The 27872-nt window shown below is 40.1% G+C and overlaps 1 protein-coding gene across 8 annotated transcripts in view; it reads left to right on the top strand.

Moving 5' to 3' along the window:
- LOC109982518 (cyclin-dependent kinase-like 5) overlaps positions 1-25962 on the top strand; it is a 46578-nt gene extending 20616 nt beyond the window's left edge. For 3 of the 8 annotated variants that reach the window (XM_065956144.1, XM_065956145.1, XM_065956146.1), the window contains exons 4-19: positions 5903-5948; positions 6083-6219; positions 6327-6447; positions 7836-7895; positions 10541-10631; positions 10752-10941; positions 15772-15852; positions 16692-16858; positions 17689-18727; positions 19116-19217; positions 19625-19730; positions 20562-20676; positions 20896-20998; positions 21179-21322; positions 24768-24935; positions 25433-25962. In XM_065956144.1, coding sequence (XP_065812216.1) covers positions 5903-5948; positions 6083-6219; positions 6327-6447; positions 7836-7895; positions 10541-10631; positions 10752-10941; positions 15772-15852; positions 16692-16858; positions 17689-18727; positions 19116-19217; positions 19625-19730; positions 20562-20676; positions 20896-20998; positions 21179-21322; positions 24768-24935; positions 25433-25768 — 3006 coding nt within the window. In that variant the 3' untranslated portion in view covers positions 25769-25962. The remainder of the gene's footprint in view (positions 1-5902; positions 5949-6082; positions 6220-6326; positions 6448-7835; positions 7896-10540; positions 10632-10751; positions 10942-15771; positions 15853-16691; positions 16859-17688; positions 18728-19115; positions 19218-19624; positions 19731-20561; positions 20677-20895; positions 20999-21178; positions 21323-24767; positions 24936-25432) is intronic. The other 5 variants (XM_065956147.1, XM_065956148.1, XM_065956150.1 and 2 more) reach the window with 5 other exon arrangements.
- The last annotated feature ends 1910 nt before the right edge of the window (positions 25963-27872 follow it).

Below are 27872 nucleotides of genomic sequence, written 5' to 3'. Positions count from 1 at the left end.
CTGAAGTAAAAATAAACAGAAACCTAAATGAATCTTTTGAAATCAGTGATCACAAACAAATCTAAAATCATCTCTGCTGGAGTTACAGTTGCATGTGAGTTAACATGTGGGTTACATCCTGCAGTGAAGGCACATATTAGCTTTGTGAACAGCTTTTAGGTGTCACTTTGGCTAGTTTAAGTGATCAGAGACAAACCAGTGTGAGACTACTGTGAGTGAAATATCATGTTATTGTGATGTTCCTTAAGATGATGTTGTAAAAAGCTGAGAAGCATACTTTGTTAGTTAAAGGTGACACACTGCAGCATACCAGACATACTATTCCTGATGCAGTTGTATCTCATTTTGTTTATCTCATTATGTGGCTTTTCATTGATTTATGAGAACTCGCCGAGCGGTGACTGATAGCGGTGGTATTGTCATGCGCCCCACGTACCGAGGCTGTACTCATCGCAGCATCCCTGGGATCAAATCTGGTCTTGGCCCTTTGCTGCATGTCATCCCCCACTCTCTCCTCCCTACATTTCCTGTCTCTCTTTGGCTTTCTCTTTGCAGTTTACTTTGCCAGTGACTGAACTTGCTTGCTCTACACAGACTTTATTATCCACAGGGGTTGTCTTGTCCTGTGACTTCAGGGGTCCTCTTGTTGCTGTCACGTTGATCCTGCAGTCTCTCTAAATTACCTAAACTGCTGGTTCAGCAACCTGCTGTTGGGAGATTCTCAGTGGGCCATTAAAGAGAGTGCTGTGAAAATATCTCAAGAAATCTACTGGGGGAAAAGTTTTAGCTGAAAAAAAAGTGCAGTGTCTTTTTTTTTTTTTTTTTTTTTTTTTGAGGTAATTTTCCCGCTCACCCTGACTGAACTCTTTGTTGTCTTTGCGCTCTCAGCGTTCATCATCCCACAGATCCACCAGGCTGTTATTAACAACTCTCACAGCCAAGCAGCTCATGTCTGATCTCCTTGTTTGGACAGTGAGAGACATAACTGAGGAGCTTGGCAATTTGATCATGTTGTGCTCCGTGCAAAAGCAAAAGTCTTTGACACTTAATTGATGCCCTTAGTGCAGGCTCAGTGTTTAAAGTTTGGCATCATCCACGTCAAAGCGGATGAAAAGTTAGAGAGCATGATGCACGATGGGGGAATGTTGCACAGCAGTGGTATGACTGCATCCCCCTCTGACTAATTGTCTCTTTGAAAACACTTGAGATGACTCCTTAATCAAGATTATGAACAATGAATAACTTAGTAATTAATTAAACGCCTTTTGCCATCTCCAGTGGGTGAGATTTACAGTCACAAAACGGATCTATCAGTGTCTCCGCTGTGAAGGTTTTGACCACGACAAACTTGACTCTGACGTTTCCAAAGGATCAACTCCTTCCTGCATTAGCATCAGTTGTAAATGAATGTATCATCTGGAGCTAGATTTCAATGTGCTTTTGTGACTTTTTGAGCCTGATAAAAATATCAAATCTAAGACGAAAAGAAATGAGAGATTAGGGCTGGGCAATATATCGAGTTTTTAAGATATATCGATATATTTTCAAAGAAGATATAGGGTAAGACATATCGTTAATATCAGTATAGTTTATGTTGCATTAAAATAACGTTACAGAAATGCCAGTTCACCTTTTTCTCATCTCACTGATGATGACTGACTGTCTGTCCCTCTTAACCCTGCTCCTCCTCTCTCTCTCTCTTTTATTGTATTTAAGGAACATTTTTATTTTATAATATTACTTTTTAAAATTCACAAACAGGTAGTTCATTTTCCATGTGTTTTCACTGTTAATAAAATACATATCGATATATATCAAGTATTGCCATTCCGCTAATCAATATCAAGATATGAGTTTTGGTCCATATCTTCCAGCCCTATGAGAGATAATAATACATTTGACCTATGTTGTCAACCACCTACTTAACTTACTGTATGGTTAACACTATTAATCAAAGTCAACCAATTGTATGTGTCTCACCATCAGCTCACGTCGAGTTCCTGTTGTTTCACACTTTTCCCACACCCGCGTTGATGTTTCAGATACAGATAAATGGCAGGTTTTTGATCTGAACATATGGTTGCATCTAAAGTAATTTGACTATAAACAATGCAGCACATTGAAAAAGGAAGTCTGGAAGTTGTTTAAAGCTAACTACTGGCTACACTAGAACGAGTAAGAAGTTGTCCATCCTTACCACAGGCGTATATTGTTGTCAGATGATAGACGATTGTTTTGGACACGGCATCGTCAGTAAACTCTGTAGCCTCCTTTGAACTGGTTTACTTATCTATTATTATTATTCACATTAATCTGATCATTTCTATAGATAACAGAGTGAGTCAAGGTAAACTGGATCACCAGATTAAGGCCATAGACTATGTCCCGTTAAATTTAGTGTCAACTTTGTTTTGCTGTTTTCTTTTTCCTCCAGCTCTTTTTGACTGAAGACTACAGGCTTTTCTTTTTACAATACATAATGTACCTTAATGGACCCTTACTGTGCAAGGTATCTAGTGGTGGTCTTGTGTGATCCCAGATTTTAAACTGCTCTCTCTAGGTTGTGGGAGAATGACTGCATGTTGATGGTAAATATTATTTTACCAGCTCACTCTCTCTCCCACACAAACGAGCCTCACAGTCCATCGCCACATGGGAATTCCTAAAGAGCTTAAAATAAAATGTTACACAAAGAGGGTTGCGAAGCAGCTGATGCTCTGCACTGATCCCTCCAACATGAACAATCACACATAATAAAAAAAACAGCTAAAACCCATAAGAACAAACGAGGGATCAGTGGGAAGTGTGGTAACGTTGGTTCTACACTCTCATGTTTTCATCCTGACTGAAACTCGTTCTGTGGTTGGTATATGAAGCAGAAATAAACTGAACTGACTTAAATGTTGGATTAAATGTTCGGGGAACTGGAGCAAATAATTCCGACAGGTTCACTCGGGTCTCTGAAGTTGTAAAGTTACTAGTTTGGAATGTTATTTGTGAGGTTGGGGGTGATTTTGGGTCTCTGTCTGTGGACACACTTTATACTCTACAACTCTTAGGAGCAGACTTGTTAAATAGAGCTCCGTCTTCTCTGTTAAGATGGCTACAGACTAGATGATTTAAGGCCCAGGGGGGTGTGGCCTGACTCAAGGCTTGTCACAACCGATTATTAGTCCAAATAATCCTTAAGTGTGTGGTGTCTATATGATTATTTTATAGCTCCTGATCGAGTCAGAACCTCCCTCATCTTGAATCGTAAATATCAAACATGTTTGTTTTTCTTCTGAAGTTAGATGTGATCACGCAATTTTCTGTGAGATCTCAAGTCTGTGCAATCACCACTGTGAGATCATAACTGCAAATGGCAGGTGTGTGATCTCGAGGTCTGGTCCAAATCCTCTGATGTGTATGTTTGGAGGACTATTGAAACTGTCCTCATGTTTATGGTCTACTATGTGGGCTATCACATTGTCACCATGTTGAGATAAAAAAAAGAGGCAACCATCTGTGGTTCCACAAGGACGTTTTGCAAGTGCCACTCACACTTCTCACACTTAAGGCCAATTTAGTTTGACCAATTAACTAAATTGACTATGATTCTGAACTTAGCAGAAACCCCCTGTCCAGGTAGGATTCGAACTAAGTACAGTCTTGATGTGAGGCGACAGTGCTAGCCACTGTACAAGTTTTCTTCTTGGAACTACATCAAACTACTATTCCAAGAAAAAATAAAAGGAACAGATAGAATTTATATATTAAAGAGCCAGCCATGTATTGCATAGTTATATGTGTTCAGTGTTAAACTGGAGGCATCCTGCAATCAAAATCCATCCAGAGAACATCACCTCTTACGTCACTAACAATATCTCAGATAGACTTAAACCTTTTTTTTTTATGTGGATTTACACAGTTAACCACTTGTTGTGACTTCCTGGAATGTTTTCCTCACAGGGAGGAACAACTGTAGAGGCTTACCTTGACATTAATGACTCATATTTCCAGTACCGAACCGTGGAGGTGTACTGCCTTTGTTGTTAAATTCACCTTTGTTAGTGAACAATATTTAGACATATTACAGCTTATTTAATCTAAACCTTGCAGCAGAGTATCGCCTCCCTTCACTCACTCTGCTGTGTGTGTGAGTGTGTATGTGTGTGTGTGTGTGTGTGTGTGTGTGCACACAGTACAGTGATGCTCATGTAGCTGACCCCGCTGTGAGTCATCTTGTGTTTCTCAGCGCTGGGAGGAGGGCTCACTGCTCAATGCCATCCATGTTGGAGGGTGCGATGCCGCCTTTGGCTTTCTGAGGGGGGGTGGGAAACTGGAGCACAGCTCTGAGCCATAGGCAGAAATACCAGGCCTAAGTAGGACATGTCGAGAAACGGGGCTAGTGCCTGGGCGTCGTCTCTCCCAGAGAACTTAATGATATAAAGTAATGATATAAAGTGTCTGAAACAGTGACTCAGTGGTGATTAGGTCTGAATTTTTTTCTTCACTTCATGTACTGTTCATATCTAGGGTACACGGATGCCATTTACTTTAACAAGAGGTTTTTGCAATTGCATTCTAACAGCTGTAAACTTTTTCCTGCTGATGATAGATGAACTGAATCTATCACTTAATCTATCAGCCGAGGTTTTGTATCAATTTGCAAGTGACCCATTTATTGAAGCAACGTCTGCTTGTGGGGGATTTCTATGTGATTGGATTCTTTTTCAGCAGATTAGGCTGTAGCTTTCTGTTATTTCTTTGTTTGTACTTTTATAAATGCTGGAGAGAGTGTCTGTGCCTCTTTTGTTCTTTTGATGTTGAGTTTCTTGCCAAGGACTCTGATGAGAGTAACATGACCGCTGACATTCTGTCTCCTAGATTCACTGGTGACGTCTTAAACTGTCCAAAAGTATTACAAAACCAATAGATAGAGCAATAGAAAGATAAGGGATGTAAGTGTTAGCGCTTTAATAGCGAAGTCAGAAATTAACGCATGCATTTTTTTTAAAATCTCATTCATAGAATGTTATTTTGTCATTATCGGCGCACCGTCAGCCACCGCTGTTTGCTTCCTGCAGCAACAGCGGCACAGCTTCGTCTGTGGATAAGTTAATGTTGTCAATTTTGATCTCGTTATTTTCTTATAGAATAAAAGCAGATATTTCATTAAAAATGAACTAAAGTTCTTTAGCATTAGACAGTACAAAATACAAAACAAAGTCTTATAAAGTCAAATAAAGTATTAAGATCATCAATTAAGAATAATAATGGTAAGACACCTCCAGAAAAAAACATGGAATAATCAATGGATCATCAGATTAGTTGGAGATTTGTTGAAGTTGGAGTGGCAGGTGGCTGTGTCGCAGTTTGATCATAACATTTGGCTGCCATCAAACGCCAGAATTTATTTTTATTTCTTTATTTTTTTGAAGATGTATTTTTGTCCTTTTGCCATTGTCATCTATGTGTTCTCTCTGTTTACAAGCTTCACTCTACATATGTACCAACACTGATTCTTCTGTGTTTAAAATCTGGATGTCCTGTATATTTCAATGAATGCCCTGGTTTCATTTTTTTTTTCTTAAATATATTTTATCTGTTTAACAACCTGACCACTAACTAAAGAGCTTTGCTACCATTTGTACTCATAAATTCATACAGCTCCTTTTCAGGTGAGCTAAAGTCAGCTTAACACTCATTTGAGAACACATTTTGTCTTTTAATAGTTCATTTAAAAAAAAAAAAATCACTGATTATCTTCTTTTTAACCACTGCTAGCAGTATCACTAGCAAAAGAAACAACTGTCATAGTGTTATAAGTAAGCGTTTTCATCTCTGCTGTCATGATGTAAAAAAAATTAACATAGAGTAGGGTTGATTTCTCACTTTTTGTTTTGTGCTTTTATTGCAGGATACAAATGAAATTGTGGCAATTAAGAAATTCAAGGACAGTGAAGGTAAGGGAACATCAATCCTCATTATAAAACTTTTTCAATTCAAGATACAGTTAATAATCTTTACTTATGTTATGGTCACTACATGTAAGCCTGAATGCGACCATGAGTCCTCCTCTGTCTTGACCTCTTTGCAGAAAATGAGGAGGTCAAAGAAACGACGCTACGGGAGCTTAAGATGCTCCGGACCCTCAAACAGGAGAACATAGTCGAGCTGAAGGAAGCCTTCCGCAGAAGAGGAAAGCTTTATCTGGTGTTTGAATATGTGGAGAAGGTATGTATCTTTTCAGGAGATACACAGTGTCTTCTGGATGTTACTGTCATCCAGTGTGGCAGCCATCTTTTCATCTTTTTTCATGGTGTTTTTTTTCTCTCCTTCAGAATATGCTGGAGCTGCTGGAGGAGTTACCAAACGGCGTGCCGACTGACAAAGCTCGCAGCTACATCTACCAGTTAATCAGAGCCATTCATTGGTGCCATAAGCATGACATAGTTCACAGGGGTACGTGCTGTTTCCTTTTTTTCTGTTTTTATCTATCAGGATAAACAAGAAATATTACAGATAGAGAGACAGACAGACAGTGCAGGGTCTCTGTAAGAGTCTGTGTGTGGTGCAAACAGCCTAAAGAGCAACTTTCAAAATTAGTTTCAGACCGACAAAGGGTCCTCTTGGAGCCTAGCACCCATGTTTTTAAGTACTTGTGCCCATGCATGCAACCGTAGGCATGAAGTATTCAAATGAGGTGTGATCAGGCACATTCTTAGCACAATGCTATCCTGAGCGACAGACGGCTGTAATTTTCCATCTTTTTCTGGAACACAATAGTCAGATAGATTAAATATATGATTCTGACCATGTGTTTCAAGATTTAAACCATCAAAGAAGTTATGATGTTGTGTTGCTTGTGAATCAATGAGTACAGCTTCTCTTTTAAAGTTGATAGACTTGTAGTTGCAATGCTGCTGTTTGACTGAAGTTTGGCATCACAATATTTCATAGAGTGGTCTAAATGTTCTCTGGCTATTCAAGTGAATAGAGAGAAGTTTAATGAGCCCGAGTTGGACCTGAGTCTATTAAGAAAAACATCTAAAGTCCTTAGTATGTAGAGCAAGGCGCCAGCTGCAGGAGCACCATGTTTTTGAAAGTCAATTGGAGAAAAATTGGGTGCAAATTGGAACAGTTAGGTTCAATATCATTGGTAAATAGACCTTACTCTTCCACTTGTGCCCAGATCATAATCATGAATGTGTCATTTAAATTAAAAAAAAGGGTTTGGTGTGCCCTAAATGTACTTAAAATGTGCAATTTAGACAATGATTTATAGATTGTTTTGAAGGGTCCTTCATCCTTAGAGGGATGAGGCTCTTGTAGCTCCAAAGATCAAAGTTTTTAGACCTGATTCAGCAATTGGATCATATCAACAAAACAAATGCAACTAAAGCTGTTTATTGTCAGTGAACAATAGCTTATGCCTTCCTTCTCTTATCTACTGAAGCAGTGTCTTTACATTTTCTCCTCCATTGTTCACAAGATGTGAGCTCTGGGGCAGATCAGTGGCAGCAGAGCAGGAAACCAGATGGTCCATGTGAGCTTCTGGCAAAGTGATGCAACAGAGCAGGCATCCAAATGGCCTGTGGAAAACTCAGGCTCACATATGGGTTAGGGGATATAATGTATTAGTTATGTCTTTTATTCTCAATCTGTGAATGTTTTCATTCTATGTCTTTCATCTTGGTGTGCTGCCTTTTTACAAAATTAGAGGAAATGTGAAACATTAAAATCTCCTGAATGAGACAGATGACAGTTTGATGGTAGTGATGATGTAATGATGATGCCCCCTCATCAGTTTATGCAGTGTCTTACCCCCCATCTGTCTTCTTCCTCCTCAGATATAAAGCCAGAAAACCTTCTCATCAGCTCCGATGACGTCCTCAAGTTATGTGACTTTGGTGAGCACATCTATCAGAAGCTCGCACTCTTAGGAGCTGTAAGGGAAGGTGGCCAAACGGTCTAAGCTGTGATGTAAAAGAAGTATTTTCAACTGAGACTATATTTGGCTGGAACCAGTGTTTCAGAGGGGCAGCAGGCAGCTTCATCCGGTTCTGTAAAGCTGTGCGCAGCCCTCCTCCCTGGTCTCAGCAGGCGGATGCTGTGCATTATTCCCCCCGTCTCACTTAATGAAACGTGTTGGAAAAACAAGGGGCTAATCATGCTTTGACTCAATCTGGTAGCACCACAACAAGACGGGAAATACAGCATAGCCAGCATCATGTAGGCAATCTGGAGTGAATGACTGGAGACCTGCTGTTTGCTCTGTGTCAGCCAAAGGCACCGAGAGAGCAAACATAGACTCAACATACTCCACTGTCAAAGTTAACTTGAGAGGCTTCTCTGCACTTTTAATTTGATTGTGTGTTTTGATTTTGAATGGTATTTAGAGAAATACCCTAAATCAACATGAAAAGCTCTGTCAAAACCATAGACTTTAAATGTTAACGGAAGAAGCCTGAGTGACGTCAGCCATCTCTCAACCTAACGACAGGCTTAGAACCGAAGCTGAGGCGGGTTTCAAGCCTCTTGACGAACCATTACATTGTGGCCACCTAGATAACACATATCTTTTTCAAAATCAAAACGAAGACCGTTTTAAAAAATGAATCCACCATACATTGTGTGCCAGGGATCACAATAACCAATCAGACCTACTTCATTTTTTGTACCAGGCTTTATTTATGCTGTAAAAACTACTGCAGGATTTTGCAATTTCCGCATTGGCTTTCATTTTTCAAGACATTTTTCAAAAACATTTAATAAGAGGCTTGAAATCCCCCTTTAATGCAGAAATGGTTAAATAAGAAATTTTTCTTAGCCTTCTTGGTTTATATTTTAAGAAATTCAGTTTTAATAAACAGGGTAATGTAGATACAGTATGTACTGCAAAAAAGTGGCACAGTGTGAATAAGTAGGGTACTGAATAAGTAAAGCCATTGTTGTAAAAAAAGACTGGTTAAAAGTGTCAGTGCAGCTTGGTCCCTTGAAATGCCCTTTGGAGAAAAAATAAACATAAATAATAAATAAGTGTGTAGATTACACCTCACTTTCAGCAGATGGTAAAAAGGTTAACGCTGAATCTGGGATTCTACTTTAGAATCAAATCCTGCCTCTCTTTTAAATCTGAGAAGAAGCTGGTTGCTGCCACGTTTATGTCTGTGCTGGACTAATCTGATGTTTTTTTACATGCATGCCACTCTGTGTATCATGGAGCTCTGAGGTTCATCACTAATTTTATATCCCTCACTCATCACTGTCTGTTGTAGGAACGTGTTGGATTGACTTCTTTGACCCTACGTAGACTTAAACACTGGCAATACCTTCTGACCTCCATCAGTCATAGAGTACAGGGACTTATTATCTTCTATCCCAGGACCTTTTCTTACTGTCTGTTCCAAAAGTCAGAACTGAACCAGGGAAACATAAGTTTAAGATTGTGGCTCCCATTACTTGGAACGAATTACAAAACAAAAGCTGAAACTTAACGAGCTGGTCTCGTTGGATGCTTTTAAAAGGATGTTAAATAACTTAGAGGCAGACACATCTGGCTGTAGATGTTCTCCCTGATGTATTTCTGGATGATCTTGAAAAACATTTGCTCTTTAAAGTTGTTATTTGTGTCTTTTAAAGTCTAATTATGTATTTTCTTTGTAATTGTATGTGTGGCTGATCGTTGTTTGTGTGAAACTCTGTTATCTGTGCTGCTGCCTGACTCAGCCAGGACCCTCTTGAAAAAGAGATTTTTAATCTCAACGAGTTTCTCTCCTGGTTAAATAAAGATACAAGAAGGCGCAGCTGTGATAATTGTCTAGAGTAAAGTGTTGCTTTATCTCTTCTGCACAGTGTTATTTGTCCAAAGGTTTTTGGTGATCTGTTATTACTATTAAAAAAAGGCAGATTTTCACTTCTTAATACATGACTATAAAATGCTAAAAAGACATGAAATAACAAATGAAAACCAGTTCATACATGCCACAGTCTTAAATATATCAGGCAGAATATTTACAGACCATTGTGTTTGTCTTCAAGTTATCTTAATCACCTGAGAAGCATCCAATGAGAGCAGTTCTTTTAGTTTCAGGTCCAAGTAAAGGGAAGTTCAAACTTAAACACCTTCTGCTGGTCCTTTTACTTACATTTAATTTCAAAAAGACCTGAAACTTGAAACAAAAAAAGACCTGAGAAGTTAACATTTACATCATGTCTCTGGGATAAGGAAAGTGGATCCAGTTTTTAACCTAAACTCAATAGTTTAATCTTCTTGTACTGGATGTCAAATTGCATTATATTTGCCATTAATCGTGTTTGTCAAGCATTATCTAGAGTTTATATACAACCAAACTTATACAAGTGCAACCACAGGACTCGTCATCCTTTATAAGTGCAACTTTTCTCAAACTCCACCACTTTATAACTCCTCTGGTTCATAACGAGTGTCCACAGAGGAGCCCGGCTGAAATCATTTTTTGGGTGTCTCAGCATTTGGAGCACATCAAAAAGCTCTTCATTATAACATTATTGCTTCCTCCTCTTCTGTTTCCAGGCTTTGCACGAAATCTCTCTGAGGGGACCGATGCCAATTACACCGAGTATGTGGCCACTAGATGGTATCGCTCTCCGGAGCTCCTGCTCGGGTTCGTCTGCCATTTTTTAACCTTGTCCAGGAGATTTTTACTGTACACTAACCTGACATGGCAAATAAGTACCTTTTCTGATGCCTGGCCTTAACTGACCCCTTACATTTGTGTTCACAGGGCTCCATACGGGAAGGCAGTGGACATGTGGTCGGTTGGCTGCATCTTAGGAGAGCTCAGTGACGGGCAGCCTCTGTTTCCAGGAGAGAGTGAGATCGACCAGCTCTTTACCATCCAGAAAGTGTTGGGACCCCTCCCACCAGAGCAGATGAAGCTCTTCTACAACAACCCACGATTCCACGGGCTGAGGGTAAGGAGAGAGGATGTTACCTAAACTGAAAGTCTTTGACAACCTACTGTCTGTCCTGAAAAAAACTGCATATTTCCCCCACTTTCTGTGGTGTACTTTTAAAGTGAAACCACCTAAAAGTTCAAATGTATTTGCAACAGTCACCACCATAAAATTGATTGTAACAGCATCAGATTACAAACACATGTGCTACTGAAGAGGCCATGTAGCACTTTAATGCTTACTGATGGTCCCCAATGCAGCAGCCCACACACTAGTATGCTGTCACTGCAACTCTTTCCCAAACAATCAACCCGGTCTGTCAGGTAGCCTTATGGTACACATTTTTGGTTTGCTTTGTTGCATTACAGTTGCATATACTGTAGTGTGAAGCCTTGATTGTATTTAGACAGTCCCCTTCCCTCACTCTGCAGGTACAGGACATTGATTGTATATAAATACGGACAATGTTTCAGTCTCCTTCGTTGTACAAAAGTGAAGCCAAAGTACCCCACAACAGAAGCTGACATAAACTGTTGTTGACATAATTTGGAGCCATGACACATGCCATGCACAAATTGGAGCTGGCTGGTGGAAAGGCAGATTGATGCCACGCCCCTTCCACTGATCAAAAAACAACATTTAACTTACTGATAAAGCTTCAAAGCTCCCTCAGGTCGGTAGAGTTCACAGAAGAACAGATTCTTGTTTTGGTTTGAAGCAGGCAATCATGGTTATGCAATTTCAATGACTTTTGAGCTAGTTTTTTATGTTTTCTTTTAACTCTCCTCTTCTGCTCTCCTAATCTAGTTAATAAAGCTGTAAGGAGCCTCATGCACTACTCACCACTGCACTATTGTCTTATTTAGCCTTGTATATATTAGTCTTTGCTTATTTATGTTTCTATTTAATGTTATACTTTTGTACACTGAGAGCTCAGTTCACCAAAGCCAAATTCCTTGTGTGTCTAAGCATACATGGCCAATAAAGTTCATTCTGATTTGTCAGCAGAGCTGTCAATCATGACACTAGATCTATCTTTATATGCATGAATTAAAATAAGAATTAAAAAATAAAAACTACTCAGAAAAATAAACACTTGGACAAAAATCGGCATCATAATGATGTAGTGTATTTTGATTTTCTAGTTTGACTCATGTCCCATCTGTTAACATGGAGGAGGCCGCCTTTATGACTCCAGTCAGTAGGGGGAGCTCTAAGTCTTTTTGCTTAACTTTAGGCAAGGTGACATGTTAAGCTCTGCAGCCAGAGGACTTGCACAAGCGCATTCGTTTTTTTTTTTCATCTTTTTTGGAGATTTAAGGCAGTTGGGATACAAATGTTGCACACTATAGAAGCAAAATAAAACTTCAATGTAACGTGAATGTTTTAAACTGCTCTTGTTGACACCAAAACATGCTTTATAGTGCCATATTTATGATTTTTTTTTTATCAAACATAAACTGTGCTGAAATAACATATTTGCATTGACCTGATTTCTCATGCTGTTAAATATTACTTTGGAGAAATCTGTCACAACACTCACCATCATCCTCTTTTCAACCCTAAGGCCCCCTTGTCCACCTTGCATTTTTTCCTGGGAAAAAAGCTCTGGCTGTGCGCTAGGGAGTGTTTGCATGAAGCGTCTGTGCGCTGAGAAGAAAAGCGCCACACGTCCGTCCTGTCTCTATGACAACAGTCTGTTGACAACGACCACTGTATGACCGACACGGCTACTTTACTTTTTACTGCATGTTTTATATTTGAGATCGTTTTTTTACCCGATCAGACATGGAGCAAAGAGGATATGTGTACAAGACACAATCCATAGATGGCAAAACTACAGCGAATATCAAATATTTGGAAAAGAGCGACAGCGCCTTTCTGAAAAGATGAAAGATTTTCAACTTGAGCTCTCAGAGCAGCTGCGCAAAAAAGAACGCTCGGAAGAAAAAACGCTGGGCACTGCGCTTTTCTCCAAGTGGCCGCTTTCTGCTGCTAACGCTCTCTACTCATTGAAAAAAAAACGCTGGTGCTTAGAAAAAAACACTAGGTGGACACAGGGCCTTAGATAAAAATGTATAAAACCAAATAGTGTTGAAGTTGTATTTTAGCTGTTTGAATTACGGTTTTAAAGAGGTCTGAGATGAAATATTAATGTTGAAATTCCACATGGTGCTAACTGATAGTCTTTACCCAGACTGTCTCTACGACTCCCTCTGCTGACCCCTACCGTCCATGATACATTCATAACCGCTCCTTCATTTTCTTCCATCGTTCTCAGCTTGATCTTCTCTCCTCTTCTGCCTCCTCTTATTTATTCTCTCTTCTCTCTGCTTGTTTTTTTTTTATCTGGCTGAGTTTGCTTTGCCGTGACTGATTGGATCACAATGAGTCATCGTGTATCATGTATCCTGTATGCTCTGTGAAGGGAGGCTGTGATAAGTCTGCTGTGGCAGGCAGGCTGGTGGCACAACAGACCAGGGTCGTCCTTCTCTTCCCCTGTCTGCCTACGCCTCAGGATATAGATACTAGTTTGTTAATTGCTCCTATTGTTAATACCTGACAGTGAATACCCACTGATCATGACCCTGTTTGGTTATGTTGCATTTTTATTTATGTAGGACACTGAGGAATAAATAATTGTTGGCTGGCTGTTGTTAAATTTTGGTTCTATGGAGCCTTAAATCTTGTCGTCGTGCCTAATACCCAGTCATTTTTCCTACAGTGCAGTGCTCTCTTCATTAAGACATTTCTATTTCTGCTGGAATTAAAACGAGAGCATCACCCTGCCATTAAACTTCACTGATCACTGAACGTTTTCTGTTTAAGCCTCTCTCCCAGTCGGGTTATTTTAATTATAGCAAAGAGGAACATGAGAGAGGAGATTGGTGTCTGAAAGAACCCCACAGTGTTTTTTTATTGAAATATTAATGCATGAGAGCAGCAAGGAACCACACAACACTTACTGAGTGAGTGAGCACAGGATGTTTGATGGTTGCTTTATCACATTGGCCACCTACGGCGCGCTTTCTGCAAAGCTTGGAAATGTGTGATGGAAAAAGAACAGCTTCTGGACTCTTTTTTTTCTCTCTTGGCAAACAGCAGATTCACAACAGTCAGATGAAAAAAAATTGTCAGAAAGAGAGGTTGACACAAGAAGATTAAATGAGGGAAAAAAACGCACCTGCAACTCTGCTCCTGTGAGATATGACAGTTGTCTGAAAAGTGTCATTTGTAAGGGAGAAGGAAAAATAATGTGAAAAGAGATATATAATAAAATATCTAAAAAGGAAATTTAAATCTTGCTCTTCATCTCTCTGACTAGTCAAGTCATGTTTTCTTCAGCTCAAATCCAGCTCCAAGCTAAATTAACTTTTCCATCTTAAAATAGCTTCAAAGTCGATCTAATAGAACAACAACCTTCAACAGGCTGAATAACTCCTCTTCCATATCCACAGAGCACATCGGTCCCTGGTTTATACCACTATGTAAGTTTGGCAGCGGGCCATGGTTTGTCTTCATGCCACTAGCCAGTTTGCCCTTCTTGTTACTTTGATTCAAGGGCTGAGGCTAAGAGATGAAAGAGGAAGGTGACCCATGAATACGAGACAATGAGAGAGTGACCGAGCATGAAGCAGAGTGTACATGATAATGTTATTATTCATGACAGTTTGAGATGTAACGCTTCACGCTGCATTCTTATCAGTGTCCTCGTTGTCTCATGTGAAGCAGCTTTACTGGTGAAGAAAGTCATCCAATGCAAGTGTAAATATAAATAAATAAATCCATCTTACACCATGTCTCCACTACAGGCTGTAGACACTAGCAGAGTCATATTTGCGCAAAATCCTGTAATATTGCTGTACCTTGTCAGTCGACATGTTTTTTTGGCTTCTCACAACACTACTCCTCTGCTTGTCAACAAATGCACGTTGTCTGTGAGGGGGAGTAGTGGGGGAGGCATAACAGAGCTGTGTGTTTTACAACAGTGCAGTTTCACTTAGAGACCTTCAGTCGGCGCCAAAGCACACCGAACCAAATCCCTTCATAATGTTGCTTTAACTGCTGACTTGCACTTTCCTTTTATATTATTTCCCTCCACGTGTGCCTCAGTCGAGCTGCACATTGAAGCTTACACTGACTTCAAATGTCAGGTTAGTGAGTAAAACCAACCGTCAGTCCAACACTGTCATGGTACTTGCTTTTAAACATCAGCTGTAAAATTCAGAATAAACTACCAGATCAGGTTGATTTCATACAAAGCACTGCAGGAACTTACCTCCCTGATCTTTCTCCTATTCAGGTTATTGTACGTCCATACTTTTTTTTAATACCAATTGTATTAAAACAATGTCTGTTTTATTGAGTTGTAGTGTTGAAGAGTATTAATGCTTTGAAAAAAACTACAGATCTTCAGACATATTTTAACCCAAAGCTTCTGCGAGAAAAAGAGTGAGAGCTTGGTCTAAAATAATTTACTGAAGTACTTTTCACCATACTTTCATGATGTTTGATGCACAGTTTGATAAGAAACTTTAAACATTGTCTGAATATATTGGATGGAAGTCAGACATGTCACTGAAGACAACATATACAATGTCAGCATGCAAAGAAATAGATGTCCCAGGTTAAAAAAATGGACAATACGGGCAGAATTAACAAAGCTGTGTTGGTTAAAATCACTTGCAATGAAAAGGATTTGATTACACATACTCCACTAGCTGACAATCAAAGTACAGGTGCCTGGTCAATCTTCACATTTGTTATTATTCAGTCGTTTATCACTTGGACATATGTCATGACAACATTTTTGCTGTACTCTAATCCTCTGTTTCTCATGTTCTCAAGTTCCCTGCTGTGAACCACCCCCAAACTCTGGAGCGAAGATACCTGGGAATCATTGGCGGAGGCCTGCTGGACCTGCTAAAGGTACTGGATCGCAGGTTCAACAAGTCTGCCAAAGCATTTCTGGAGCAGGGATGTTTTTATTTCTATCTTCTTTATCAGGTTCAGTGTATTACTTTTTACATGCTAGGGGTAAAAAAAGATACTCACCAGAAAACACCATTTTGCACAAACTAGACGTGATAATTGCATCATTATCGCAGTGTTTACGTCGTGACTGCACGATGCCTCTTCACTGTTTCAGCATCTCTGGGCTCACATCCCGGTTCCAGCACTGCTGTTATTGCTGCGTCTGCACTGTAAACAGGAGCTCCATGTCAAGAATGTGGGCTGTGCTTGTGCACTTGCGCTTTTCCCAGCAGATAATGACTCACTGCTAACATAATGTCATCTCAGGACTGAATTCTGCAAGGACAGGCATCTCTCTAGTTACTTATCAGGCTTGTTGAGTCAAGTTTAGATATTAATTAAACAGAAATGCATGATAAAAGTAAATGCAATGCTGTCTGTTTAATTAGTTCTGTTGATGCTGAGGAAATGCAGCTTTAGGTATAAAAGAGTTCTAAGGTTATCTGCAGTCCACACTGTGTGTGAAGATTCAGAGCTCATTAAAGTCCAAGGAGACACGGTATTAAATATTTTTATTCGAGCGAGCAAAAAGCAAATGTCACACATTATATTTCACATCATTGTTTGGCTTGTTTTGTGACAAGAAGACACAATTAAATGTAGCTGCAGCCTGACTTTTATGTTAATGGCAGTGACTCACGATAGCATGACTGTTTCAGTTTGTTTGGGAGCTCTGGATGTTCAGGGTTTCTCCTCGACTCACCGGCTCCCTCTGTGTGTTTTTGTGTTTTCAGAACCTGCTTCTGCTGAACCCGACAGAGCGCTTTCTCACCGAGCAGAGCCTGAACCACCACGCCTTCCAGACCCTGCGGCTGGTGGATCGACCAGGCCCAACTACACCTACACCTGTCCGCTCCTCCAAGAGAAAGCCTCACCATGGAGACAACACCACCCCCAGCAGGTCAGAATGGGAACTATAGCCATTGGAAGCTTTACATGTTCTTCCTGTGATTTACATTCACAATTTATTTAAATTTTTATATAATTGTGGCCAATGTTGACAGTCAACAGCCCCCTTAGGAATATTATCTGCATCATGTGCAGCAATCACTTCAGAGACACTTTTGAAGAATGTTCCGTATTGCCTTAAAGGACATTTCTAATCAGGTTTATTTTATTCTGTAACAATTTACCTATAGATAACAAAACACATAAAAGATCTCAATCCAGTATGAATAATGATCAACATAATTACTACAAAAACAACTGCATAAGTAATGGGCAAACATGTATCTATAGTATCAAAAGCATTGCTGATTATAGGTTAAAATATAAAAAGTTATAAAATAACTATATAATAATAAATCTTCTGAATCTTTGGAATTAAAGAATTGACAGAAATTTGTATTCTGTAATCTCCTCAAAAGTCAGGCCGTGCAGAGGCCCAAAATTTACGTTTGGTGACAAGAAAATGTTGTGATACTCGTTTTTTCCCCATTAGCCATATACCGATTTTCCACTTTACTGGGCTTTACACATTTTGAACTCAGTAATGTGACTGAATTATCGTCATACCGCAGACTAAGTATCATTTATATTTCCTTAAAAGAGTATGGGTCCCAGGATTAATCCCTGTGGAACGCCAAGAGTCAGTCTTAATGCCTCAATATCTAGGTTTTGATTTGAACTAAGTCTGCAGGTTTATCATCAGTCTGTAATTTATTGCATAAAACTGAATTTATGTGGATAGTATGTTCATGTCTTTCTTTTTCTCTCTCTGCTGTCGCTCAGGAGCCATGGAGGTAAGAGCTCCGGAAGCCACCGCTCCAGCAGTAGAGAGTGCTCCAGTTTGCCCCGGCATGACGACGTCCTCCCCAGCAATGACGGCTTCCTCAACGGAAACATGCCTGCAGCCATCAACCTCAGTCCCACGCTGCATCCCAAGAACTACCAGCCGCAGATCTACAACCACTCCACCTCCTGCAGCATGGACCTGGCCAGCAGCAACCTGCCTCATCTGCTCAGCCCAGGGGAAGCCAAGAGCAAGGGGGACTTTGAAATGAACCTGGGGTCCAAAGTTTCAGATGGACCAGGAGCCAAGTACCTAAAATCAAACTTCCGCTCACAGCAGAACCGCCACTCTTTTGTAGAGGGAAAGACCAACACGCTTCAGTCAGGGGAAAAACACAGTCGACACAACTACATGGAGGCTCACAGCTCAAACCCCTCCAAGTTTAGCTACCTGAACTTATCTAAAAGCTACGGCACGCTTAGTGATGCCAAGTCAGTGGGGAACTTAAACGATGTGCATCTTTACGCTGACGAGCCAACAGCTCGCTATTTTCCCTCCAGCTGCCTGGACCTCACAGCTCCGGGCAGCCCAGCAGCCCGCCGGATGGACCGACTGGGACCTGGTGGGATTAGCAGAGGAAGCATGCGCTCAGAAAGAGAGAGCAACACCCTGGACTCATCCTACAGACGCTCGTCGGCCCGCCACAAGTCCTCCGAGGAGGCTAAGTCACCGGATACTCTGGAGCCAGGGGAGGGTGGCATCGAAAGGAGCCACTCTCACTCCCTGTCCGCCCCACATGACCCTCTGACTTATGGCCAGGGGTACACAAGCCCCTTCTCCTCCCAGCAGCGGCCGCACCGCCACTCCATGTACGTACGTAGGGACCACCAGAGAACACACGGGGCAGAAGAGGGGCTAGTGGTGGGGCAGGGCGGGCCCACCAGAGCCAGCAGCCTACAGCTCCTGTCTCCTCAGCTGCAGCACCGCACGCTGCCTCGCCACTCTGGGGGCTCCTCCAGAGAAGAAGACATGAGTAGGGTCAGTCATCAGCCCACATCAAACCTCTACCAGTTTAAGAAAAGCCTACATGATCTAATCAGTGCCTACACCAGGTTGTGTTGGATAACTCTGCCTCAGTCTCAGTTTCTACAACAGGATTTATACTCATGGCATCTGAAAATATCACGATGTGTGTTCCAGTTTTCAGCCAGATCTTATTAATTAGTTTCCCGGATTTCTAAGAATGTCAGAATTAACATAAATGCATTTTTATCCTTAAATATTAGGATATAGAGATAATGATGTGACCTGTATATGCATGTATACTGTATACACTCGTATAGTTTATCAAATGTGTGCTTGTAATTGTACTTGTGCGCTGCAAAGCTGAGCTCATGTCATGCTTCGCTCATGTCTCCATTAACAGAGTGACCAGACACCCACTGAGGTCATCCACAGCAGACCCCCAATAAGGGACTCAACAAGGGACAACACCGCATCTTTTCACACACAGCGGAAAAAAAGCGAGGTCCGACATTCTGCCTGCACCCACCATTCCCCACCCACATCCGCACTCTCGGTAGACTGGATGTGGGTGGATGCTGCTGTCATGAACTGCTCTATCTCTATCTCTCCCTCTCCCTCTCTCTCTCTCTCTCTCTCTGTTTCCTTCTCCGCGCATCAGATGCCTCTTCATTTTCTCTGTGTGCTTTGCCTGCCTTTAATGTGACTACCTATGATTGCACATACAAGCTTGTCACCAGAGCAGTTTGATATATATATTAATACAGCCTAAATGTTTTGTTTTAATGAAATGACAAAGTGAAAATCAATACACATGCCCCCTTTATTGTTTTTCTTTTAGGTATATAAAAATATCAGCTCAGATAGAGAGGTTTAGTTTTTTATGTGACAAGATCTTGTGTTGTGACTCAGGTGGGCTTATATCATGACCAGCAAACAGAAGATGGGGGCTCGTCTAAAGAGAACCGCAACATCTACAGTGAATCCATGCCTCGGAGGGTGGGCAGCTTCTACAGAGGTTGGTTTAGTCACACTGATTTCTTTTTCTTTCACTGCTATGAGGAGAGCAGCTCTGTCTATTCATGCTCAGGTATCAGACACTTGACTGCTGTTTACTGCACTTTATAGTGTTATTTCATGCAAATTGTATGTTCATTCATCAGGCTTGACTTAAAGGCAGTGTGGGTAGGATTTTAGTCTAGTTTTCATTCCGAACCATACTAGATGTTTGTGCAGATATCAATAGTGATGTTAAGTGTTAAGTGTTTTCAAAATTGTCTAGAGAAGGCAAGGATTCCATTTTCCAGAGTGAAAATAAAGGTGTTTTTTTTTTCACTCTGTTGTTGAGGCATACTAATCAAACGTTGACCAGGAATACACAGTGCACTGATGGAGAGATGTCAGAGTGAGGAATCCCCAAGAAATTGGGGATTGCCTTGCTCAAGGGCAACACAGCAGTGCCCAGGAAGTATATATTTGCACTTCTCCAGCTACCAGACCCAAACCTTCACACTTTGGTCCATACTGGGACTTCAGCCTGTGACCCTCCAATTGCAAAGCCAAGTCCCCGCATACTGAGCTACTGCTAACTCACACTTAACAGCCCCTACTTAAATACATCTGAGGGATATGTAGTTTTACAGGTATATGTTAATAAAAGAAACGTTTTTACCAACAAGTAGGCGCTAAATTAAATGTAAATGTTTTAACTCATAAGACATTGAAATTTTGTTTGTCTGTACAAAACCATTCAATGATTGCATATCTCTTTAAGTCTGGAGCGGTGGGCTGAACAGTTGATGCTGCCTCTCCTACCACCATGAACATATTTGTTGTGTTTGTTGAACAGTCCCTTCTCCCCGGCCAGACAACTCCTTTCACGACAGCAGAGGTCAGAGCCGGGGCTCCAGCGACGGCTCGGGTTTATCCAACCACTCCAAACGCCAGCCGACCTTCGACCCCTGGTATTAGCCGCTGGTTTATCTTTATTAACCATAACAGAACTTTAAAAAGAAAATTCACCATTCTTTTCTGCAACTTAAATACACACATTTGTTAACTCTACTTTCCTCTGTAAAGCAGTTTTCTGGCAGATTAAATTGCTTTAACAGACACCGCCAGTCTTATTAGGAGGTCATTGAGATTTTAAGTTGCACATTGGATACTGTTTGTTTTGTTTCCAGGACTGGCCCAGACACTGTAGTGTTGAACTCAGAGCCCTCCAAAGAAAAGGAGAAGCAGGGTTTCTTCAGAGCAATAAAGAAGAAAAAGAAAAAATCTCAAATGGTAACTTGCATGTACAGTACGTCTGATCGTGTAAGCTGTGTCTGGATGCTCTTGATGCCATGCATATTTCTGTCTGCCCCTTCTCTTAATGCATTTTGTCTTATTACTGTAGCACTGTGACACAGTTGTAAAACCATGTGTTCTTGTTGTCATGTGCATCATGTCTCCCTGTGCCACCAGTCATGTTCCTCTTTATTCCAGATTCAAGCCCCTGACGGAAGGCCGCCTGTCATCAAGAAATGTCTTTTCCCACTATTTAGCCCAAAGAATAACATAAAGCATAGTTCCTCTGTGAGAGTCCTCCCTGTAGTGTCCTCTCCCATGGTACATCTGTTTTTCACTATCCTACTCACCTCCTCTCACAGCATGCAGAAATAACACCAATCACTACTGATTAATTGTTTGATTTTTGACCTGGAGGTGAATTGTGGTATTATTCAACCTGGGCTCTCTTCTTACATAATGTTGAGATGACTAACAGGGTAAAAGAAAAGTCTGGAAATTGTTCGATTAGTCGCCTGAAGCCACGAAACCGTTTGTAATTGTTTGAACGTAATCTTTCAGGGCAAATGTTCCCCCTCTTCTAAGAGAGACGCTTTTTTTGTACCTTCAAGCAGACAGCACCAAGGCCAGATAATATTGTTTTCATGCTGTTCATCCATCCGTGGCATTTTCAGGAAGCCTTGAGGGAATAAACAACACAAACAAATACTGTAGACCTAAAGATGAATTGAAAAGAACTGGGTGTCCAGGGTCGCTATGATCCTTAAGAAAATGTTTTTTTGATCATAACTGATGATTTTATTTAAGCTAGTTTTGACATCATTTAACAAAAGGTCCAACAAAATGATGACTTTGTGTTTTAATCCAAAAGATCATACGTCAATTTCAATGTGACATCTTTACATCCTGGAAAACCCATTTCATTCAGTCATTTAGTGACATTGTTGTTTTTAAGATTGTCAAAGTCCTATATACTTTGATACTTTTAGATACCTTGTTTTTTTAATGATACGATCTCTGTAACTTTAATGATTGATCGTATCAAAAATTAGCAAAGCTTTAGAAACACTTCAGATATTCTCATATTATGAACCAAAAGAAAGAGAGCATTGTGGATGGTATTAAAACAGGTATTGATTTACTTGAATCATGTTAAGATATCATGTGATTTATGACAACTTTAAAACTCTGGTATTGTGACAGCCCTAGTTGTTCAGGTGTCTTATCTCAGGGACAAATGAAAAGAATCTGTCTTCAGCTGGCAGAAATGTTCTCTAGGACTAAAGGATGACTGCTCCCGTGTTGGTGGTCAGAGGTCATTCTGCTGTTGCTAAAGTGACAGTCCCATACCCTGCAGGGGTTGTGCTCCTGCAGTAGACTCCTTTTTTTTCTATGGAGTCTTTTGGCTTTGAAGAGAGCGATGTAGCATCTTATTCTTGAGCAAAAAGGTCTGTCTCTGTAGGGATGATGCTCTTTGTTATGATGTCAAACACTGAGTCTGTCAAGGTAAAAACAACATAGATGGTCTGTTGTAATACATTTGCCCCCCAGGATTACATTGGAGCCATTACACTTTGATCGCGGCTGCAGGCTGAAGCAGATTAATGGAGCAATTCCTCAAGTTTTTGAACATATTTTCACCACAAAAATATATATATTAAAAAAAGGAGGGCCTAGGTTTAAAAATGGCAGAATTCCCCTTTGAGTATATTCCTTGATTGTTTTGTGAGTATTCATTAACGTAGAAACTAGTTTGTTGACATGCAGCGGTGGACAATGTAAACAACTTCATGACTTGAGTCAAAGTATAGAAACTCTTGGTCAAATAATATTCCTCCAACACATGTGAGAGTTCAGTCAGATTATTAGTTGAGTTAAAGTTCTGGAGGACTTTCTTTTTAATATACTGAAGTATTCAAACTACTTCATTACACTACAACATTGTTGTATTTTCGCAATGCTTGAGTGCAGTCAAGAATACCTGAGTAACATTCTGCTATGTTGTGATTATTTACATTCTCTAACTCACATGCTACAGATTTCCAGATTGGCCGCTCCAAAATAAACAGGACAATAAAAGGAGCAACCAAAAATACCTGATGAGCAGGGAGAATGTCAGCCAGGCTTTCCACAGTGAGACAACATTCATGTTTCAAACATGGACTGAAGATACAGTTTGGACATTGGTTTCCCCTTCTCTGCCGTGGACATCATTACCATTACTTAATCTTTTCTGAGTTGGGTTTGCTCTTCATTCAACCACAGAGACGTGCCACATACAGATGCAGCAACAAAACAGGAAAAGAAAATGAATTCGCTGACTTCAGAGCAAAAGAAGCGAGTAACCAGAGTCCAAAAGTACGATATTTGTCTTTCAAATGTAGTCGAGTTAAAGTCACATGTTTCCACAAAAAAAAAAAATTCTCAAGTAAAGTAGAGTACTCAAGTAAATGTCCTTTGTTTCTGTCCACCACTGCTGACATGAACCAGTCAGATCCATCTATCAGGAACATAATCACTACAGATATCATTTGGTGTAATTGGGATGAGGCAGTATCCTTTGAATGTTCAGATTGTGGATATTTTTATATATTTTAATTGAAAATATTTACTAACACACAGAGCTGTGTCCTGTGAAACGAACGGATCTGGTTGGTTGTTTTTGTGTTTGATTCAGATTTAAATTGTAGCCGACGCCCTGACAGCAGCTCTGTATTCATGAACTCAGGATAAACAAGAGAGCTTTCAATTTTTAGTCAAGAACATCAAATCTGATCTGTATTTTAAGTCATGATTAGACTAAAGACATCAGTCAGGGGGAGGGGGAGGGGGAAGGGGAGGGGGGGGTCAAGTGGCGAAGTGGCTAAATTTCAGATGTTTTTGAACATTTGAACCTGACAAACTGACTGCCACCTCAGTGCTAGTAAACGTTCAGAAGGAGACAGGTGTTGGAGATCTGTCTTCCCTTCACATTTCTATTTTTGTGCTCAGTCTGTTCACTCTCTGAGAGGGGGTTACAGCTGATGACAGAGCACAAATAAACACAATCTGGCCTCAAGGAATCAGGCAGTCAGACTCAAGTCGGTGGAAAATGGCTGCATAATGAGTCGACCGTTTGAAAAACTCTCAGGCTTCAGATATTTCACAGATTGTATAAATATTAAAAAAATCTCCCCACAGAATCTAATCAATCTGGAAATCTTCTTCATTTTTAATTAACTCTTCGAGTGTCCGGCTTCATGTTGTGCATGTTATGTTATATTGGTGGCCAAACAATGAAAAGGTCTGTCTCCGAGAATAACTACAGAGGGACAACAGGAAACACACAAACATATTCAAAGTAGAAGTTTAAATAGAACTCTATATAAAGCCTCGTTTCTCAAAATACAGATGAGAGACAAATTATTATGGAGTCATCCGAGTGCCAAAAAAGAAATCTGTTAGAGGACAATGAGAAAAAATGAGGGACTAAAACAGATAAATAAAGAAATAGTTGAACCTTAAAAAAATAAATGTATATATATTTTCTGAAAAGTATGAAAATCACTTCTTATTTTTTTTAGGGTTTCTTTATAAGTGTTTTTCCCACATCTGTTTTTTAATTCTCTATTTTGGCACTCTAGTGACTCCATACTCTTTTGTACTTTCAAAATAAAATTCAGCACATTTAGTGTCTTTCCTGTCGTCCTCAACATTGTGTGGAGAGCGATGGTGTCAAATGATAACCACTGACAGGTGGATTGATGTCTCTACCTGCTGTGATAAGGTTCCCAATGAAGGTGTGGACACGGTGATCCAGAAGTCCTCCAGGTCGTCGGGTCATCAGAGCAGCCGCCACAGGTCCCGAGACAAGAGCAGAGACCGGGACCAGGACCGGGACCGAGACAGAGACAAGGACTGGCCTCCGGAGAAACTGTCCGACTCACACTCTCCGGTAAGCAACAACATCAAGCATTTAACACACACGTCAACTAACTAGCTCAACTCAGTGATCTCCAATCTGTTCCAACTTAATAAGATTAATTATAAATAAAGATAAAGAGACACTACTTTAATACACTTCCTGTTCATAATCATTTAGATTCAACACATATTTTATTATTTCCTAAGTGTTATTAATTTCTGCTTCTCCTTCATTTTGAGTGAAACAAACAAGAGCACAAAATAATTTAAAAGAACCAAAAACCAAATCATTTTCATTTGTGTGTTTATTTGTTTATTACTAGTTTTAACTTCTTTTTTACTTTTCAGTGTCTCTTTTATTCATGTTTAAATTATTACACAGTTTATTGTTCCAGGGTTGTCGCTAAGTGTCTTCAGACTCTGATGAAATGAGCGATATTTATTATTTATTTTTATTCATTCACTTTGTTTTTGACTGTTGTTCTAAAATATGAATGAAATATGTCTTCTGTCCATCGCTCCTCTCAGAGTCAGCCCCTGAAGTCTCTGCGCAAACTCCTGCACCTTTCGTCCTCGTCCTCCAATCAGACGGCTCCGTCTGACATGCGCTACCAGCCGCTGCCAAATCCAGAGAACCGCGGTCACTCAGGGGTCAGCACGCCCCAGCTGAAGAGCCGCCAGACCGCCTACCCACTGCCCGGACAGCTGGAGTCCAACTGGCACCCGACTGCCCTGGGCCGCCCTGAGGGAAACCCCTACCCCGAGCAAATGAGCATCAAGGGAGGCCAGAACGGGCACGGCTTCGGACGGCCCTCCAGGTCCCGCATGCCGAACCTGAATGACCTAAAAGAGACGGCTCTGTGATCCAAGTCACCTTACTGCTCTTAGAGCAACTACAGACTCCTTCTTGTCCCCTCTGTCGCTCCTCCTCCTGTAACAGTACACTTGCTGAACACACACACACACACACACACACACACACACACACACACACACACACACACACACACACACACACACACACACACACACACACACACACACATAAACATACTAAACCCTCAGTTTTAAACTCTGCTTGCAAACGGGCCAAAAGCCTTTTTCTGTCTCAATTTTTTTTAAAGCTTCCATGTTTGATAGACTTTATATTAATACTTCTGTAATTCTGATTATAATTTGTATTATAAAGTAAATATATTGCAAATTAAATATATATATAAATGGATAGATCAAGTGTAGATTTTAAGTGTAAGTATTTTTGTTTCTATTCAATATAGAAATCTAGTACCTTTTACTGCGTAGTATTTCCTTAAGACTATCTAAGGCATTCTAAATCAAGTTTTATCAGTTGTTACATTAGAGGTCGGTGACGTCGCTAACTTTACTTTGTGTTCATCATCTCACGCGGGACTGGAGCTCTTCATTCAGACTGGTTAAAGACGCTCAAATGGGCAAAAACAAGTCAAAGTGGTTTTGTTCTTGAAATCAAAGTGCATTTTTTTCTGAGTTGGCACTGACAATCTATAAAGCTTCAATATATTTGTTCTTTTAAGAGTATTTAGGGGTTTTATGTCTTTTTGTAATGCAGCCATTTTAGACTCTATATATGGTGCCATTAACTGACAGAAATCCTAACCAACAATGTCCCCTGTAGGCGAAAACAAAGCACTGCATCTACTGACTGAGCTCACCATGCACTAACCTACATTTAGGCACGGACTCCTCATGCACAATATGTGGAGATAATATATAACATATAAGAAACACATGTACAATGTAAGCTATAATAACGCCTCAGTCATTTCAAAAAGAACAAAAACATGACTGTTCCTCCTCACACAGACTTCAACAGTTATCCTTTATGGTAAATAATATAATCTACAGTTATTGACTGGAATCTGTACTTATAAAAAAGAGTTATGAAGCACCTTTAAGGATTGATTATACAGTATAAACTTCAAGGATCCAGTTAATCCAGTTCTAGACGTATGATAAATACCCTCATATGGAAGTTTCTTTGTTGCTCATTTCATACTTAAAGATTTAACACAAGCACCTTCCAGCTGGTTCTTCTCGTGTAATCAGTTGAATTCATTTACACATGCATCCAAAATGTAGAGCAAGTTTAACAGCTGTAAAAATGTGATTTATATACCTTTTTTTTTCTCATTGTTAGATATTCCATTTTGCAGCAGCTAGAGGAACACAAAAGCCATTCTAGGTGTTAATGTGCCGTGGTTCCCAACATTTAAGCTAGCTATCAGCTAGCACAAAAATTGGCACAAAATTGGCACCATTAAGTGGTGCCAATTTTTTTTAAATTTTAAATTTTGGATTCAAGAGAAACATCTTGCAAAAAGGTCTTTCTAAAACATTTGGGATACACATGGAAACTGTGAGTGATAGCTAATGTAAATCTTTCATATTTACCATAACATTTCTATTTATAGCCCGGGCTTTTATTTACCTTATAGTGGATCAAAAATGAAAATGACCCTGCCTTTATTTGGGACAGGCGTCAATACAAGACAGGCTTTAACTCGTGCACAACAAAGATGGGAAAGACCATGAGATTATAAATGTACACTAGAAAGAATATTTAAAAGTGTACAAAAATGAAGGATGTCGATGAATAAATGTAGTTAAAAATCACTGATTTGGTTTCACTTTGTAAGACAGCTCTTCCATAACAAGCTGCTGCGCTGTCTAGGAGAGAGGGAGACTCATATAATTTAATCCTCAAACTAACCAACACTGAACACATCGGGGCCTCTAATGGAGACCTGCCTGGATTTGTCAAACGTGCAGCAGCACCAGCCTAGTAAAAGGGACTGGGGGATTAAATTGGGATGGGCTTTTATTTAAAGTTTTAATGTATTTATCTCACTTCATATTGTAACCACAACATGGAACAATGTTATCATTTGTCTCGTATCGTGCAGGTCGTGTCCTCATTTACAAATATTAA

The sequence above is a fragment of the Labrus bergylta genome, chromosome 6, assembly GCF_963930695.1.
Source record: "Labrus bergylta chromosome 6, fLabBer1.1, whole genome shotgun sequence".
Taxonomy (NCBI): Eukaryota; Metazoa; Chordata; class Actinopteri; order Labriformes; family Labridae; genus Labrus; species Labrus bergylta.
This window is presented reverse-complemented; position numbering and strand designations above follow the sequence as displayed.